Raw genomic sequence first — 19,625 nt, forward strand, 5'->3', positions numbered from 1 at the left:
AAAATAATTCAAAAAGTAGTAACAATAATTATAAATTAATTTATAATTGGTAAGATTTTTTCGAATTGTAGTAGTGAAATGTATTATACTTACTGAATACCCAAAATAAATCGTACAAAAATACGAGAAGACAAGCGGTGGTACAATCTAAGTTTCGACCGTTGTCCCGTTGGTTTAGTTTTATGAAAATGGCCACGAAATATCGACCGAAATGCCAGTATTTCACTATATTTACTTTAATTAGTCACTATATTTACTTTAAATGGTCACTATATTTACTTTAATTTGTAAAGAAAATTCCTCAAGCAATAGTATTTTTTAGGTCGATTGGAGTTTTTTAATTCCAATTTTGCCCCTAATAATTTTCGATTATTTTAGTTGTTCTCAAAACAAAAGGATGTAATAATGGATGGTATGGAAGGATTAAAACGTAAACATACTATATCTCATCTCACACCATCTCATCTCACATCTATTTCTCATCAATATCTCATTTCTCTTTCTCTTTCTCTAATATCATCTCTTCTATTCACTATTTATCCTCAATGTCTCATATCTCTTTCTCTCTCCTTAATATCTCATCTCATCTCTTCATTTTTTATCCTCATTATCTCATCTTTTTCTCTCTAATCTGAAATTTCGACAATTCCATCAGAAATTTCAGACAAAATTTCAATATACTTTAAAATTCATATATATATATATATAATTTTAAAGTATATTGAAATTCATATATATTATTATTTTTTATTCCAACAAATTTAACATATTTAGTCTAAATTAGTGGGTTAGTGGGACTTCTTTACATCTAGAGCAACAAATCGGGTCGGGAATTTAGATTTTTATGTTTGATTATTCAAATTTGAATTTTGGAATCGGGGTTTTTTATTATTTCGGTTTCGGATAGGTAGCATAAAATAAGTGCGAAAAAAACAGACGCATCGGTTGCAATTTGGTTGAGCTTAATTTTTTTTAAATCAACATTGCCACACGGACTGGACTGGGCTTTCATTGGTTGGGTTAATCGGACAACTCTGAATTGAGCTAGTATAAAGTAACTTCTTCTTTCATTTCACTACACACAAAGTTTAGGGTTTTAGCCAACCCCTAGTTTCTCCTCAAAGATGGTGAAGAAAAGCAAAAGTAAGCATAATTAATTTATTATTATTTTATGTTAATTAAAAAAATGATGTTTATATGTATATATATATTTTTGTGTTTGTAGAGAGTAATAGTAAGAGAATACCATTGAGGAAGAAGCATAAAATAATAAAAAGAGTGAAACAACATCACAAGAAGAAAGCTAAAGAAGCTAAGAAACTTGGAATTACTAAAAGGCCCAAGGTTGAAAAGGATCCTGGTATTCCTAATGACTGGCCTTTTAAGGAACAAGAATTACAAGCTCTTGAAGCTCGTCGCGCTAAGGCTATTGAAGAGTTGGAACAAAAGAAAGCCGCTCGTAAAGAAAGGGTATATTTTTATTATGATTATTTGGTTTTGTCGTTACTTATTGAATTGTATAGGATATAGGAGTAAGTAAATACTTTGAGGCTTGAGGAAGTATAATGGGGACGATAAGCTAACTTTTAGTAGTATGTGGATTGAACACAGTATATTATTCTAGATTGAATGTGAATGTGGAAATTTATTCTGATATATGTGAAAGTTTGCACATATCTTGTGGTGAATTAATTGGGATTTGGAGTTTCTGAAAGTTAGCACATATCTTGAGGTTCTACCTCATCTGAGGAGGACTAACAATTAATCCCTATTCATCCATTTCTAAACATACTTGGAAATCTATATTTTCTAAGAAAATTCTCTTTTTATGTCTTCTAAAATATAAATAATGTTTGTATTTTTCCGTTTTAGTTGCAGAATTACCATCCTTCAACATTTGTGTTTCAACAAACCCTTCATAGACAATCTTTATCTATGCCCCATTGCCCCTTGATGACTATAATTTGGGGAAATCTTTCCCATGTTTTTGGTTTTTTTAATTTATTGAGTCCAAAGGATGAAGATATGTTACCTGTCAGGATTCATATCTTAGTTGTTTGACCATCTGACGAGGGATGTCTGGCGTACCCACTCTGTGTTTCTGTATACTGATTTTAGGAGACAAGGTTTTGTGGCTTAGAATGTTCGTGATTAAAAAGTAGTAGAAGTTTATGGTGTAGGAAGGATGAAATAAAGGACGGGTGCATCCAGGATAATCTGATGAGAATACAGGTAGGTGATATGCTAAAGGTAGAAGTGTTTGGGGTGGTGAGAGAATGAGGGCATATTTATAGGACTAGAGAGTTAGGTTAAGCTGTGGTTCCAGATAGACTGATTAACATGTTTCTTTTTGGTGTACCGAAAAGTGAAGTTATGGGATAATTAGTGGAGGGGAGGCTAGGCGGGTTTCTGGTTAGTTTAGTAGGTAATTTGTGTAAGGTGTTACCACCAATCTGAGTTCGAAACCTGCCAACATTATGACCTGCTTTACCTATAGGGAGGCTAGGCAGGTTTCTGGCTAGTTTAGTAGGTAATTTGTGGAAGTTGTTACCACCGATCTGAGTTCGAAACCTGCCAACATTATGACCTGCTTTACCTATTGGGAAAAGTATGGGATTACAAAGGTAGGATGTATAGGATGTATTTGAATATGAGTCTATGGTTTGGGTAAAATCAAATAACAGTAAGTGGATATGTAAGAACTTAATCTGGCTTACCACTTGTGTATTTTAAAAATGTCATATTTTAGTACCTTTATATAGAAGACTGTGCGGACAAAGAAATATTTTAGTACTATATTCCTGTAAAATGGAGCAGTAGCAATATTCTTTAGTTCTTAAGTTTAATCTTTGTAACTATACGCCGAGTAAACTTGATACTTTTAAGAAAATCTTAATCTTAACAACTGAGTACACAACCGAAACCTTTCTTGCTTGTCTGTTCAGATCTTGTTAATGACTGTAATAATATCAACTGTGGACTGAGATCAGTCAGAAGCAACGGTGTGTACGTCATTTGGTCTGAATTGCATGGTAATGTGAAATTGACCCTCGCAGACCATGTGAGGTTATAGCATTGGTCTGGTCTCTTAAACCCGAACTTCTTGTGTAATAAACATGATCAGTACTTCTTGAAAATGAGCTGTTTACTCGCATGGTGATAATGAAATGTTTTTCTGTATTTTAGGCTCAGAAAAGAAAGTTGGGGTTGTTGGAGGAGGATATGCCTAAGGTAGCTGATGTTGCTTCAGGCAAAGAAAGAACCAAGGAAGTTGGGATATCTCGAGGTAAGCCACTGTATTATACGAATATTAATGTAGTCCAACCAGAACTAGAGGTATCGTTATTTTTGGATCATGCGTTGTCTTTCTTATTTAACTTTTGACAAATACTCTTCATTTCTTGCAGAGAACTCAGACCGGGCTTTCTACAAGGAACTAGTGAAAGTCATAGAAGCATCAGATGTCATTGTGGAAGTTCTCGATGCGCGGGATCCACTCGGTACCCGTTGTGCTGATATGGAAAAGATGGTATTGAAGTCGGGCCCGGAGAAACACATTGTACTGCTTCTTAATAAAATAGGTAATGATCAACAATTTCCTAAAACGAAGATCAAATAAAGTAAGGAACACTAAGAATGTTGTTTAGCAACTCAACATGATTTTACTATGAACTCATTGGTATTCTTAGCATTTCAGTTATTAGGTTAAGGCCACATCTTTACTTATTTATTGACGATTTTTATAGATCTAATTTCGTTATGCTATAAATGAAATAATTATTTGCAGCCACCAGAATCTTAATAAAATATGAACAAGTTAATTGTAGTCAAAACAGAGTATTGTCTGTGGACATCTGACTTCATGTCTCGGTGCATAAAATTGCATATTATTCAGTTCTTTTAAAAAAAAATATATTTGTATCCCTTTCTGATTCCAACTGGAACATGTGTCTCAGATCTTGTTCCTCGAGAGGCTGTTGAAAAATGGCTGAAGTATCTTAGGGAGGAATTGCCTGCAGTTGCTTTCAAGTGCAGCACCCAGCAACAGAGATCAAACTATGGTTGGAAATCTGCTTCGAAGTCTGCAAAACCAAACAATCTCTTGCAAACTAGTGACTGTCTGGGAGCAGAAACTCTTATCAAATTGCTGAAGAATTACTCAAGAAGCTATGAGGTACCTATAAGATATTTTATTTCTATCAATTTCTCATCATTTTGGTTCCAGTTTAAGGTTCTCTATTTGCTCAGTTCGGTCCTGTTTAATAGTCTCAGCCTTGTCAAGTATTAGCTGAGCGTGCATTTGTTTTGTTCATTATCCTGTTACCTAGTTGAAAGTAGAAATAAAGGAACCAAAAGTTGGTTGTGGCGCTCAAGATATGAAATATTTAATTGCAAACTCCTTGTCCAATCACCGCTAAGATTTGTGAGTGCTCTTTGAACTTTGAAGTTCCAAGTGGAACTTGGTGTGTTCAAAGCTGGTCTTAGCCTGCCCAGATTTAGGATTTTCTAGAATCAGTTTTTTTGGCAAAAGTTTGAAATCACTGAATTAGCATTAAAAACATTTCTTTTGCTGTAGTTTGAGCTTAGCTTTGCACAAAACATCTGAAACATCTTCTGATGTTTGAGGTGTTCTTGAGACTTTGTGAATATTAGATGTCAATATGTCATCAAAATAGACAAGCACAAACTTTTCCACATATAAAGGTTGAAAGTGCATTAGCAAGACAGAAGTGCATTTACTATCTGCTCATGAAACCCGTTGTTAGTCATAAAGGGGCTGTCTTCCATTTAGAAAAGACCTGAGTCCCATGGTAAGAAACTGGAAAGTGACACTTTGCTGTTGTTTGTTTAATCATATGCATATTAAAGTGAAGTTCTCTGTTACTTGTATATTATCCCAGTGAAAGTGTCCAGTTGCCTAATGCCTAATGGTCAAGCCATTAGAGGTTGGGCCCAAAGTCGTGGATTCTATTTCCACCTTCACTGGGAAAAAGGGGATTTAACGGTTGACAGAGTATCAAAGGTGCCAACTAAGGTGAACAAAAACCTTGATGTTAAGATTTTGCCAGAAAAGTAGTAAGTAACAGGCAATAAAGTGTCTGATACTCTGATTGACTGCTGGCAATAGGTCCAGTAAGAGCTGTGATATGAGCACAATTTGTTCTCCATTATAGTGCAATGAGGTGTTGTTGCGACTGTTTTGTGTTGGGGTCGCAAGACACGAAGAGCCTGAACAAGCAGCGAAACCGCTGGCTGCCAGTGCGAGACTCAACATTGAAACCCAAAACTCTAAACTGATCCTTCAATTTCTAGGATTCGTCAAATCAAAAAATAAAAATTATGTTTGCTGAAATCATTGGCCTTCGAAAAACCAAACTTAAATACTTTGGAGGACTGCTGATAACAGTATAAAAACTGTCAGGAGAAGCATAATTAATAACTGTCAGGAGAAGAAACCTAAATTTTTGCTTTCTTTTACTTTAATTTTTCTCAGTTGTAGCTTATTCTTGTTTTTCTCTTGTTTTTGTCATTCCCTTTCTTGTATCTGAGTGGGATCTCATCCTACGAAGTTTGACCTTGTGATGTTATATATACATGTAACATTTTACTGTCCAGAAAAAAAAAAAAAAGTTTTTGATAGAAACCTGAACATTTTACCCCCAATCTTCAAGCATGGCCTTAATAATAACTATGGAATTCTTGGGCTACTAAAATTATTATAGCAAAATAGGAAATTTAAAATAAAGCAAAATAAAATGTTAAATGGTGTGGGCTTGGAATCTGTTGACTAGGCATGTATATTTGTTGGTGATGCCATGATTGCATTGCGCCTTATAAATTCCATATGAATCCTGTAAAAAAGAGTACAAGCTTTTTTCGCCATTGCATTTTACTTGTTTGATTTGTAGTCTGCTAAGATACCTGCTGCATGCTATTGGAGTTTTGGCTGATTGGAATTACTTGTGTCTGGCAGATTAAAAAGTCAATAACAGTAGGAGTTATTGGGCTTCCTAATGTTGGGAAGAGTAGCTTGATTAATAGCTTGCGGAGATGTCATGTTGTCAATGTTGGTGCTACTCCTGGTTTAACAAGATCCATGCAAGAAGTCCAGCTAGATAAGAATGTCAAGTTACTGGACTGTCCTGGTGTTGTAATGCTCAAGTCTGATGAGAGTGATGCAAGTATAGCTCTTCGAAATTGCAAAAGGATTGAGAAATTAGATGATCCCATCGATCCTGGTAATTGAATCCTTAGCCATTTATCTAGCTATATAATGACTCATTATTGGTATCATTTGTGAATCTTATTAACCAATTTATCTTGTTTGTGAGCTCTGCAGTGAAAGAGATTCTCAAACTCTGTCCTGCCGAAACATTGGTATCTCTGTACAAAGTTCCAAGCTTTGATTCTGTTGAAGATTTCCTCCACAAGGTGGCTACTGTTCGGGGTAGGCTAAAAAAGGGTGGAATTGTGGACATTGAAGCTGCTGCAAGAATAGTTCTGCACGATTGGAACGAGGGTATACACACAATTCTATCAGCACTTTCACCAAGCCTGAAATTTACTTAAGTTCTAATTGATATATTAGATAAAAAGTGTTGTGTTCATAATTGTTTGGCCTTGATATGCTTCAGGTAAAATTCCATATTACACCTTGCCTCCAATTCGGAATCAAGAAGTTTTGGAATCAAGTATTGTATCAGAGCTTGGAAAAGAGTTCAATGTCGATGAAGTCTACAAGGGTGAATCTTCGTTCATTGGCAGCCTTAAGTCTGTTGAGGATTTCCGTCATGTGGAAGTTCCTCCAAACCATCCTCTAACTTTTGACGAGAAGATGCTAGAGGTTTGTGCTTTTCGCTTAATTTTTCAAGTCTGGGATTTTTTTTTTGTTTATTCGATATTTGTTTGGGCTTTTAACAGAAGTTCTGAACATTGGATGTCTTGTTTTGTCATCGGGTGTATGGTTGATGCATGTTTTCTTAAATCCTTATAAACTAAATTATGAAGTATGGTGGTTTGACTTGCCTTGCGACCTCTCTGTCTCAATCGAACAATTTTGTGGGTGTGTATATGCTACCCAATCAGGACCTTGATTAATTTTTTTGATCCCAGGATGAAGTGCAAACCGAAGCCACAATGCAAGATGACGGACATCCACAAATGACTCGAGATGGTGATGACCATTCCATGGACGATAATGAAACTGAAGCTGCAGAAGGAACCAAGTCAAAAACCATTAATAGCAGGCAAAATGAGAAGTTATATACTGCTGAAGGAATACTCAACCCAAGATTACAGAAAGCGGAGAAGAAGAAAAGGAAGAAAGCAAGCAAATCCTCCACAAATGATGCTATGGATGCGGACTATGATTTTAAAGTGGACTATAGAAATAAGGCGTCTGCGATGGATGTTGCCGATGAAGGGGATGAAGGTGAAGACGACGCTGACAATACAGTGGAGTGACTACTGCTTTGGCATGAAACGTTGAGATTTCGCATTGGTGCCACAAGGAATGGAAATATTACAGCTCTGGCGCAAGGGCTGCTACGAACACATTAGTAGCAGTGTGGCATTTGATAACATTTAAAAAAAGGAAAGTTTGTTCACGTCCCTTGTTTTCCTGTTTTCTTTGTTAAAAAGACAATCTTGCTTTCATCTGATAGCTATTTTGTATATTAGGAAGTTTTGTTTATCTGATTTTGGAATCTTGTATGTTATGTTATGTCAGCATGCTTGAGCGTTGAATCCCATTTTTATTTGAGAAAAACAGTCTCCTTTCTTTAAAAGTATTCTTTCATCTTTTTACTTCAGTACCGTGTCTTTGACTCTTTTGAATTTTAAGGATCTCTCCCCAATGGGAAGCACTGTTCTACATTTCAAAGAGACAGTTTTGTCTTGAGAAGTAAAAGCTTAAAAGGTGGTTGTAACATTTGCCTATTTGCATCCGCCAGAGAGTAGAGTGGTAGACATTAGTGTTTGTGGAAAACAGATGACTCGTGACATCTTATCGCACTGATGCACTTTTTTAAAGGGGTCGGTGCTCATCTCTTTCTCATTATTAAAACTATCGACCAGACGCAATAATTGTGTCAAGAGCACAATCTGTTACTCCTGATAGACATAAAAAAGAAACAGAAGTCATTGGATAAGCTTAGGGAAATTGCTCACCTTATTTTTTTTTCCGATGATAATTGCTCCCCTATTTTAGGCCCTTGGTTGTTTGTGGGTGATTTGAATCATTAGACCCATACCAATGTTTTATCATGTGAAGAATACAACACCCTACTGATGTCCTACTCAGTACACAGTGTCCAGTCCACCGACAGCCAGTCGATAATTTTCTCTGTTTTGATTGGAGAGTGGGCACCGACAAAACACCTACCATGCACATTGCGACAAGAGCGTTCTAGATGCATAGATCCTTAAGCTTTCCTTTCACACAAGACAGAATGAACTAGACCCTTTGATAGTATCCCATACCAATGCATTCATTACAATCTTTTTGCACCTCAGTAGGTAGCCCATGTTCAATAACAAGGTCATGGGCTCCATGCCATCTCTTCATTAAAGTGGTTCACTGGTCTATATTACCATTTTTGCGTTCTGTAGAAATGAGAAGTAGAACTAAAACTATAATTCAAATAGTTGTAGATACGAGATAGAGAACATCAGAACAAGACTTTTATGTGTATTCTTCACAAATATAAATCAAACATCACTCCCCGAGTTAATAAGAGTATCAAATCGGTTTAAATGAATTTTCCGAAGAATACAATACAACAGGACCAAATGACCACACCTATTATTCACCAAGATGTTAATATCAACATCAACGATGAAAAACTCGGTATGTTGTATTTTTTTTCCCCATTCCATTGTAAAAAGCCTGGGGAAAGGAGTGGTACCCACAATGAGTTCCATATTTTGGAACCCCGGGGACCTGCAATAAGAAAAACATAAATAAGAACTTGTAATTTACATAAGCATCTCAACCACAATTTAGGATGAAATGCCTGTGCATGTAAAACCCCCTATCTAAATCTTCTCTTATCTACAAAACAACAACAACAGCACCTCGACTTGCCACAAGTAACTGAACCTTTCCTAACTATCAAGGTATATCCTTCTTTCTTTTTTGCTGATAGTATATACTTGAGGTAAACCACGACAAATGCTAGTTATGGTGTACTTCAATCCTCATCTTCTGTTAACTTGTTATCCCCTTGAATTTGGTTGAGTCGCGGTAATAACTCCAGGGGCGCAAACAGCTTCTACCGCAACACGCTTCAGCACGTTGGGACATGGATCTCCCCCAAAGTTTGTAGATGATATGGTTACAATGCATCTTTGTTGTCCTATGCACTTCTGTGAGATATCGACAAAATCAAACAAAGCATGCACAAATGGAAAGATAAGTAGAATGAACGGTTTAAGTGGCAAAATATAATTGAAACGCCTTTATCAAAGAGAACAGTTATTATACCTTCTCTATGGTGGTATATGAGCTTGGAGAGTGGCAAGGTCCTTGCTGGAAACTCCCACACGTTCCGAAAGGAGTACCAAAGCTCGCAAATTTGATGGAGGATATGGTCTGTCCTGCTGCACACCGCAGGTGAACCTTAGGTCTGTGAAGCTCTTCTGGTTTGCCGTAGCTCTCTATGCGCCAATTCTTTAAGGTGGGGTGCCACTCAGTGACATCAGCACACACCTTGTCTACCGATCTTTTTACAAGAGAAATTCCTGATGCATCCCCACCAATTTCCTCAAAAACTACTAATAAATTCTGGGTTGGCTGTACCCAAGATCGAGGGACATGGTACCTAACAATTACAAGTAGATTAAGAACAATTGGGCTTAAATAGCCATCAAATGAGATTCTTTCAGTTAGTCATTAGTCGTTACCATCTTTGGGTAGGTTGGCCACAACCCACTTGACACTTTGGAGGTCGGAATGTGCCAGAATAACTACACTGGTTGCAATCACCATCTGCATAGGCTGTCCAGTATCTTCCAACGCTCTGACCATTGATCCAAACTTGACCCTTCCCCATACTCCCCATGTCCAGAGCCAGTGGCTGAACTCCATCAGGTGCATCAAAATGAACCTGCAAAGTCCCACATTACTAGTTAGTCATTTCAAACTTCACTTATTCTCAAAAGTGTCCTCTTAGTCTAAAGCCATATTTAAGTCACTTTCTTAATTACCTTATACCATGTCAGCGGCTTCTGTTTTTGCACAGCTAATGAGGCTTCCACCCATTCAACCGATGAAATTCCATTTGGAGATGCAAGATTTACCGCTTCTCCTTTCAGTCCAACCTGTACAAAGAGCATTTAACGCTTGGAATACAGAACAATGGTGCAGAGGTGAGAGACAGTACATTTTAGCTCAAAATATGAGCTTCTGACCTGGTAAGACCATTTCTGCCAGGTCAAGTCCCTCTTTCCCTCGTTGAGACCATGGAGTTCAACAGGGCCTAGAACTCCCGTGCTCCAAGATTCATAATGTGCTCCATTGTTCTTCAACCATAGCAAATAGAAATAGTTAGTAATATATCCCATCAGATTATAGGGCAGCTTCCTACAAAGTCATGGCAGGATTTGAGGAACTAACCGGCAAACCCATTGCTATGCTAAGGAGTGCAATCCTATTTGCACCAGCATGCAAGTTGACCTTTCCTGTAAATATGAAACGCCTGTTTACCCTTGTCCCACGGGCTGATCCTATAATTGGAGGACAAGCAATTGAATTTAGCTAACTCAGAGAATTCATGTATGGAGAAATGCTTAATACTATTAAGAAAATAAAATCTATCGTGAAACATTACTGAAAAAAACTGTATTTATTTATAAAAAACATTACTGAAAAAACGACTACCACCAGGTACCTGAAAGTTGTCCATTGATAAAAACATGCATGGCGTGGCCTTTTGATTCCACAGTTAGAGTGGGCCATTCACCACCATGCAGAAAAGATTCAGATGGATTAACTTCGACACTGCACCATGCATTTAGAGGTGAAGCATATTAATACAGGCAAACCTATTAACCATCTAGTTGGAGAAGTATATTAATACAGGCAAATCATTGATAAAGTTCCAGGAGGTGTGACAGAGACGAGCTTAGGAATAGTCTCACCTAGTGATGTACCACAGGTAGTCGCTGCTGTCCCTTGTAACATTTATCTGCTCTAGTAGACCAAAAGATGAGATCATCCTTTCTTCGCCAAGTGAAGAAATATCTTCATCATATGTCTCCCATGAAAGCAATTGGGAATTGCTGGGCATCATTTGCATTTGCGACGTTTGCACTCCAACCTATAGTAATTATGCAACAAAATAATAACACCCATCAATATGACATTCCAGTACATTGTTGCTTGTTGATTTAGAGGTATTACTAATGTGGTAAATGTATTTGTAAATTTAAATACTCAAAGACAACAGTATGCAGATTTTTTTACATTAATTCGTCTGAACACTAGGGGCCTCTAGTTTTTCAACTTTTTAAGGAATGTTTCAATTAGTGAACACCGTTAGTTCACTTCACTTACTTTTGCGGTGTTAAAGACTGCATTTCTGCAATCCGGAAGGATGCTGATAGACCAAGGTGGTAGGTTATAGTGCATGTTGTTAAACATAACCCTTGCAGCAGATCTTGAATTAAAGTTTGAGAGGAAAGCCGCACAGTCACCTGACTTGGAAGTGAATACGTGAGCCTGGGTGAAGCAAAAATAAGACCAAGTAAGAGTTTTGACAATCAAGCAGAAAAAAAATCCAGCTAACAAAACGACAGCAAACCTGTTGATAGGATCCCAAAGAAGTTACAATTGGATCAGCAGAAACTAAAGCACGCTCGCATAGCTTAATGGACCTATGGAGCTCTTTCAAGTGTCCATATTTAGGTTGCCTGATCAACCCTGAAAAGTTTTTGGACCATTTTAATAACAATATATGGATTAATTTTAGCAAAAGTGCACAGCCTTCTCACCATATTCATCTATTGGAGCATCGTAGTCGTAGCTTGTGGTGATGAAAGGGCCCCCAGCAGTTCGCCCAAAATTGGTTCCTCCATGATACTATACCAAGAATTATAGAATACGGTCACTACACTCGGCTAAGTTTATACGGTAAAGAGAAGCTAAGAATTAAAAATACTAACCATATAGTAATTAACAAAGGAGCCTCCCTTCTGTATGAAACGGGATACCGCAAATGCAAGATCTTCTACAGGTCTCTGGTGAACTGTGCCACCAAACTCCGTAAACCTTTTAATTTGGATAAAAAAGAGAATGAATCATAATAGTCAAATTTGCATTACAGCTGACAAGTATAAGAACTAAATTTACCAGCCACTCCAAGCCTCAGTCCACATAGTGGGCTTGTAAGGTTTGTTGGGGGAGAAAGCATCACAGTAAAATCCATTGCATGCATTTATCTGACATCAAGAGTAGAAGTATACTGATTCAGAATTGTGAAATATTCTTGGGTCTGGACCGATAACTGTTCTGGATTTCATTTCAACAGATTAATGAAACAAGATCGAAAACAGAACTATGGTATCCCAATGCATAATTCATGTACAAATGATAAATGCAATACAAGGTACTTTTATCTAAAATGAGGAAATAATTATAAATTTGCATACCACTGGATCTGGGGCATCATCTTCCTTGCACATCACCCATGGGACCCCTGTATCCAGTCCAACTGCCATCTTTGCAGCCCAATTCATGTATGCTTGACCAGCAGCTCCAAATGCCTTAGCTTCTGATCCATACTCATTCTCAATCTGCATATATGCACCACGGTAATACATAATTTTGCAATACTTACAGATCAAATGTACTAATATTTGCAGAAACAAGTTTGATATGGAGCAAATCAGTTTGCATATCAAAATACAACAGGTACTTAGCTTGAACCATACCTGAGAGAGAATGATGGGGCCACCCTGAGACTGGAATAGCCTTTCAGTCTTCATCATCTGCACTATCTTTTGGGTGAATCCTTGCATTGCCATCTGCAACACCAAACATCGGTAATTTAGACATTTCAATTAAAGAGAAAGTCAGTGCAATTAATTCAACAGATAAATGAGATAAAATTAATCAAGATTAAATAGTTTGCTTCTTTCCATTTGTCTTTGTGTTTAGCAATATGTACTTTGTGAGGAAAAAGACTAAAAGTGGAAAGTTGATTAAGCATTAACCTTAAAAGGCTCATTATCTGTTCTAAAGCTGATTCCTGGAACATATTTCAACCAAACAGGAAAACCTCTGTACATAACAAAAAAAATCTAGTCAATCTCAAATCAAGCACCTACACACCTCTTCATAATTCTAGAAATACGTTAAAGAGGAAAACTTATCTTAAAACAAACAATTATTCTCTAGAAACTAGTTCAGAAAAACACATTTCAATACAGAAGAAATATAAATAGACCAAAAATTAGGAAAAATAGTGAGTACCCAAAGTTCCATTCTGCACAAACATAAGGTCCAATGCGAAGATGAACATAGAGACCTGCTTTCTGAACTGTCTTTATGAACCGAACAAGATCATATCTTCCCTCAAAGTAATACTGAAATCCAGAACAAGTAAGTCACAAATTTGTTTTTAGTAATAATGAAAAATAATCATAAAAATTAGATAAAGGTAAAGAGAAAGTAAGTACATTGCCAGGAGAAGGTTCATGTCCATCCCAGAAAACATAAGTCTGCACAACATCTAATCCTCCTTCCTTTGCCTTTACTATAAGATCTTCCCACATCTGTAGAAACAAAGTCCATTACATCAAAACATCCAAATATCACAAATCACAAAAAGTATTAAATAAATAGAGATTATTACTTGAGGGGTGCTTCTTGGATAGTGTATAGAGCCAGAAATGAGAATTCTTCTTTGCCCATTGATTAATATAGCTTTCCTATCATATGTCACACTACACTGTATCAACTCTAAACTAAGTAGCAGTAACAAGCACAACAATGTCTTGGAAACTGAGTTAGTTTCCATATTCTCTTCTTCTACTTGTATAAAGGAAGAAAGGAGGCAAGGGAAATGCAGAAACGTGGAGGAGTAAGGCTACTGTGAAACACAAGTGTCCATTGTTGTAGTTTGCTAGTATTTATTAAAGACACAGTGCACATGATTATTACTGTTGAGTCGGTTGACGTAAAGTGCCAGACAATAAAAGCAATTTTAACACTAGTCCCCCCAGCGTAACTGTAAAATAAACTTGGTTTATCAAGTTAACTGCTTTCTTCTACTTAAAGAGCATTGAAGATGATGGTTGGAACTTAGAAAGAGACATACTTATTTAAGCTGGCGCCTGGCGGGCACATTAATTAGCACTAAAAGATCGCAACTTACATTAAGTTGCCATTTTGTACTATGCTTTAGAGTTTCAAGTTATTCAATCTTTTATGGTCGATAATATATATTATGGTTGTTTGGTCAACTTGATCCGATGCTGGATCATTTCTCACTTTCCCTATCTGTAAGTTGAACTTCATTTATACTCTGATGGTAACATCAAACATCCCGAGACTGTCCAATTCTTCTTTCCAAATGCACCAAAGCAAATACCTGCCTGATTTTTGGTATAACCATGGGTAAAATGGCCAGAGGAAATTAGTAATAATAAATGTGTATCAAAATTATCAATCCTTAAAAGAGAATTCAAATGCTTATTTCACTGCGTCTGTCTCGGGGCATGCCTTTTCCTTTTCTTTTTGTTCATTTTTAAAGACAAAAACAAGGACTGTGGCGTGACCTTGATGCCATGTGAATACCCTCCATTTCTCTGTCATTGACCCTTGTCTGTGTCTTTGTATTACTGTATGTAACAAGGATGTATCATGTACCTCTTGTATCAATAATTAGACCAGTGGAGATCATTGCAAGGGTATATCATCTGTGGAGATCACAACAGACAATTTATATATCAAGATTACTATTATGTTACAGCAGGATAATTTCTTCTTAATTATAGGATGGTCTAGATGCTGTACAAGTAGGTCCGATGCAGAGAAGACAACATGAATACAAAGGGCGTCTGATACAGAATTCCAGACGCCATTTGGAATGACAGTACATCTAACAAAGGCGGGTCTCACAATTTCTTGAAGCGACAACTCACAATCTGTCGACGCAGTGTAAATTGCGCCTGACAAAGGTGCGGTTAAAGTGAGAGTGGAGTTTGATACCACCTATACCCTTAAATAAAACACAATGCATATATGCTATGTATAAGATCTATATTTGTAGATATATATGCAGAGGGATAAGATATAGAAATGGTTGGAGGGTGTTTTAACTTTTAAGAGAATTTTTTCGGTTGGGTCCGAGTTGCTCTGACTATGGACCTAATGCTTGAGAAATTATGAGATGCTGTATATTGTATTCTCTTGGTCGTTTGGTTCTTTACATCTTTTAGCCTTCAAAGGCGCCAAGGACGGAAGAACCTTAAGATGGTGGAGCCCAACCACCACTCTTGAGTCTTGAGTCTTGACTCTACCAGACTACCACTCAGAATATATGCTGACTTCTGGTCCCTTTAATTTGTAGTTTTGTACGAGTATTGGCCACCAAAGGAAAACAAAGCGTCAAAACCACCTTATCAGTTATCATATTCTAAGGGCGTGGAAGGGTACCGCTTAGAAAAAATCATAGTTTCGATTTCTATTTTTAGAAATTGAAAAAATCCAACCATATAGAACCGGAATTGAATGTTTTTTTAAACAAAAAAATCATATCAGAATCGGAATCGGACCGAAACCGAATGTTATCATATTTTTAACATAAAAAATATTAAAAAAAAAGAATATAAAAACTCAAAAATTTATTTATATATTACTAAATTTTATTTATTAGTATAATATGTAGTTTTCATAGTATTTAATTAATGTTATAAACAATATAAAAATATAGTTTACAACCTGAAATATATGGTTTTATTTAATTTATTATTGAATGACATCATTACTTATATCAATATTTAAAAAGTGACTCGTTCGTGTAATATTTTTGTATTTTTAATACACTTTTTTATATAAGACCAATAAAAATGTGTGTAAATAATAAATCTCTTAAGACCCAAAATGAAGAACCGGAACCGAAAATACCCACTAAGAATCGATAGTTTGGTTCCACAATTTTAATAACCATAACCAAAACCGAAACTGTAAAATTAAATGGTTCTTAGTGCTTACAATACTAAAAACCAGACCAGAACCGGACTGTTACCCCTAATCGTATCATATCAAACATCAACAACTCATCACTCAGCATGAGTTATTTTTCTTTTAATTTGCGATCTCTATTCATTTCCATGCAAATGCAATGCAACCACTAGATACCATCGTACCATGGTGACCATATGCACACTCATTTAACTTCTGTCAAATGTCGCATAACCGTACTTAAAATTCATCTAGTGTCAAGTGTCAACAATCTTATCTTCTGTGGCATATATATAGCAGTATAGCACTGAAGTTGAGACTTTAGTCCATAATCTATATTTAATAAGCAACACTAGCAAATAAATCATGTCCTGTTAGAAATTCATAAGGGATTGCAAAGTTTAATACCAATGATACACTGATGCAGAGGGAAAAAGGATCCATGATGGTTTTGCAAGAAATGAAATGGAGCCGAATTTTTGCTGAGATTTTCGGGCTGACCCAAAAGTACACTTGAAAGTACGAAAAGTACTGAAAGTGTTGAATTTCTGTGTGAAAATTCCAGATTTCCAGTTTGTCGGGACGTATTGAATTTGGAAACTCTATGTCACTAGTATACGTACAAACTTCTGTGTTTGGATCATTTGAATATGTGAATTACTTTGTGGGTGAAACATATCCTAATCTAGCATGCAACCGAACCAAGCATAGACAATAGATTCCATTCATAATCTGCACTTAATGCTGTTATGCGAAGGACAAATTATATTGTTTTAGGTAATGATATAAAAGTGGAAAATGAGGGGGGCTTTGGATGGGGGACAAGAACACTTTTGAGTACAAATCCTACAATTATGCATCAATCAAGTATAATCATATATACTTGAACAGACCTCTTTAGGACAAGTTGAGGTAATCATCTTATATTCTAATACCTTAAGTATCCGAAGCACTCCCTTCTCTTTGGATACTTTAAACAATGATACTTCATGTCACACAAAGTGGTGAAAAAAAAAAGTATTAACTATGAAGGAAAACATAGGTGAATGTGAAACAGAATGTTTGACGGTTTGGATAATTATTAGCTGGTTATGACAATCACCTGGGGTTTTACACCGGCACCCCTCCATTTAAAAGCACCAAGCAGCTTCCTCCAACTTACTTGGAATTGAGAATATTCATTTGCAAAGATTCGTTTCAATGTCCAATGAGGTTTGACAATTAACACAAAGTGCTAGTTTGCTAGTAAGATTTTCATAGAGACTTGGCGGAGAATATCTATCGTAATTTTTGTGTAATACTAGTAACAAAAAACACTAAATTAAGTGACAACATTGCTACCATTTCAAGACTGAAACATTTACTTGTGTTCCTGCATTTTGTATTTGGGAGTAGAAACACATACTTATGTTTTGCTAATACACAAAAACGAGTGGAAGATATCATAATTACAATGTGTTAAGAAAGAGAAGGGAGAAATGAGTGGAACAAGAAAAGTGATTCTTAAGTTGGGTTTGGTCCACAAATTGGGGTGTCGGTGGAGCAATAAAAATATAAAATGGATAACAATCAAGCAAATTAAACCTGATCATGTGTTTTTTTTTTGCTAAGTTATTATTTGTGTACTCTTTTTTTTTTTTTTTTGGACCACGGGTCATTGATGTCAAGTGTGAGGAAACAAAGTAATGCCAACCAAATTTGCCAAGTAGTGTAGCGCCCATTTGTGCATTTCCCTTTGGTATTGACAGGCCCACAAAACTTCCCTGAGTTCTGGATTGGAAATCACGTTAGAGCAATCCCCATGAGGCCATGATTACCCTAGTTCGGAATGCTGGTTTCATACTTGCATACACATACACGCCACCTCACTTGAAACTAGTTTATTTTTCCATATTATCGATCATTTCAAGATGAAAAATGTATTTTCAGTGAGCTATGTAGAATGTGGCATTGCTCTCGTTCTATACCTTTGTAGAAAATGTAATGCACTTGCCCAAACTCACTCTCAAAAGTATTATGACACCTCATCCACATGGCCTTGTAGTGGAATAGAAGGCATAGCGAGAAGCCGTGAACACACCTCATAAGTCATAATTCAATGTCACTGCCATGCCTAATCCTATCCATTTGAAATTTCCCCTCACCCCGACCTTTAATACCTACCGACTGCCGTCATCAGTCAACTTTATCATTACTGTACATCTTTGGAATTGTTATTTTCAGTGGTTTTTACTATCATTCCATCAGCATAAAGTTCGTCTTTTCTAGTAGAGGTACAAAATCGGTAACCTGTAAATTGTCGTTTTCAAACAAGTTAATCGCTGAACAAGAACTCCTGTTGTTATTTGTTATCACTTATCAACCACTTAATATTTACCACTCATTTAGGTAGACTCCCCAAAAGAAAACTAGAAAAGAAAAGGCAGGACAATGCATCTGAGGAAGATAGATTGACAGAGTTCACTAAAGGTTAAGCTCGTACTAACTTGTCTGAGAGAGAGGTGGACAAATAGAACCTAGTAAGACAGAATTACAGTCTACTCTGTTTGAAATCCTCATCCTACAGTCCACTGTTTGTCGAAGCCTCTTTTTGGAGAAAGTGTGTATTTTATAATAGCAACAGTTGAAACTTGAAACTCAACCGAGACTGCATACTAACAAGTAACAACAATCCCTTGCTAAATCATGGGCTGGACCACTCACTAAGTCACTAGGGCGACTAGATTTTAACTAGTGAAACGGGGATCTGGAGCTATTTTTTTTAACATAGCTATTCGTAACTGTGTTCATCGTAACAGAAAGTCCGAAACTGATATTCATCAGCACGCAGACATTCCCTTTCAGAAAGAATTCAACGTTGTTACGTGAAATTCATTCCCTAGGCATCCACTGGAGTTTTTTACATGCGGTGCAGTTTCAAAATGATATGAACAATAGTACAAATGCACGACGATATAAAATCCAACTATTTCATCCACATGCAAGATTATTTCATCAATTAAGAATAAGTATTATGGGACGAGATGGATATACATATACTCAACTTGCGAAAGGATTTTGAGCAGGTTTCCACCCTAAACAATTAAAGTCACAGCATCAGCGCAAGTTGTAGTGTTTTACTTTCCCGGTTTGAAGAACGATTGAACAGAAGAAATATATCTTACAGTACGCTAAAAAGAGGCAATCTCATGAAACCAGTTATAATGTGCAAGACCCATTCCACCCAAAACGTAGTAATCAAAACTCATTTTACAGACGAACTAGAAATATTTCGGATGAAGTTAGTAGGTAGCAAACTATTCCTACTATCTTTCCAGATTAGAGAATGAAAAGCTCAATTTTAGTAACACGCCATACTAAGTAAATGCTAAATAGCCAAGACATGTAGAATCTTCTCTCATCAATTCTTAAGATCGATTTTTCATAAGAAAAGCACACA

General features: G+C 36.4%; 2 protein-coding genes across 2 annotated transcripts; one reads left to right on the forward strand and one right to left on the reverse strand.

The window, feature by feature from the left end:
• Positions 1-994: 994 nt before the first annotated feature.
• Positions 995-7,787, forward strand: NSN1 (GTP-binding family protein). The gene is made up of 9 exons (XM_086569160.1): positions 995-1,143; positions 1,226-1,470; positions 3,187-3,286; positions 3,408-3,581; positions 3,957-4,174; positions 5,975-6,239; positions 6,341-6,520; positions 6,636-6,844; positions 7,114-7,787. Exons 1-9 carry the CDS (start codon positions 1,125-1,127, stop codon positions 7,462-7,464), a joined length of 1,761 nt encoding a protein of 586 aa, XP_086425286.1. The 5' UTR covers positions 995-1,124; the 3' UTR covers positions 7,465-7,787.
• Positions 7,788-8,660: 873 nt separating this feature from the next.
• LOC147493129 (beta-galactosidase 3-like) lies at positions 8,661-14,133 on the reverse strand. The gene is made up of 19 exons (XM_086565570.1): positions 13,854-14,133; positions 13,678-13,773; positions 13,472-13,584; positions 13,213-13,279; positions 12,931-13,023; positions 12,649-12,792; positions 12,350-12,438; positions 12,163-12,268; positions 11,992-12,079; positions 11,802-11,920; positions 11,555-11,719; positions 11,140-11,318; positions 10,890-10,999; positions 10,616-10,725; positions 10,411-10,521; positions 10,207-10,320; positions 9,904-10,106; positions 9,485-9,821; positions 8,661-9,366 (listed from the first exon to the last, which is right to left on the reverse strand). The coding sequence occupies exons 1-19, from the start codon at positions 14,016-14,018 to the stop codon at positions 9,217-9,219; spliced, it is 2,559 nt and encodes an 852-aa protein (XP_086421696.1). The 5' UTR covers positions 14,019-14,133; the 3' UTR covers positions 8,661-9,216.
• Between the last annotated feature and the right edge of the window lie 5,492 nt (positions 14,134-19,625).

This window comes from Coptis chinensis, chromosome 6, assembly GCF_015680905.1.
Source record: "Coptis chinensis isolate HL-2020 chromosome 6, ASM1568090v1, whole genome shotgun sequence".
NCBI classification, from domain to species: domain Eukaryota; kingdom Viridiplantae; phylum Streptophyta; class Magnoliopsida; order Ranunculales; family Ranunculaceae; genus Coptis; species Coptis chinensis.

Excerpts from the sequence above, each read along its gene's own strand:
- LOC147493129 (XM_086565570.1), bottom strand. The coding sequence starts at position 14,018 with ATGGAAACTAACTCAGTTTCCAAGACATTGTTGTGCTTGTTACTGCTA. Across the intron at positions 13,774-13,853 it reads ATCCAAGAAGCACCCCTCAA|ATGTGGGAAGATCTTATAGT; the intron begins GTAATAATCTCT and ends TTGTTTCTACAG. Across the intron at positions 11,319-11,554 it reads CAGTCTTTAACACCGCAAAA|GTTGGAGTGCAAACGTCGCA; the intron begins GTAAGTGAAGTG and ends TAATTACTATAG.
- NSN1 (XM_086569160.1), top strand. Across the intron at positions 3,287-3,407 it reads GGAAGTTGGGATATCTCGAG|AGAACTCAGACCGGGCTTTC; the intron begins GTAAGCCACTGT and ends CATTTCTTGCAG. Across the intron at positions 6,521-6,635 it reads TCTGCACGATTGGAACGAGG|GTAAAATTCCATATTACACC; the intron begins GTATACACACAA and ends GATATGCTTCAG.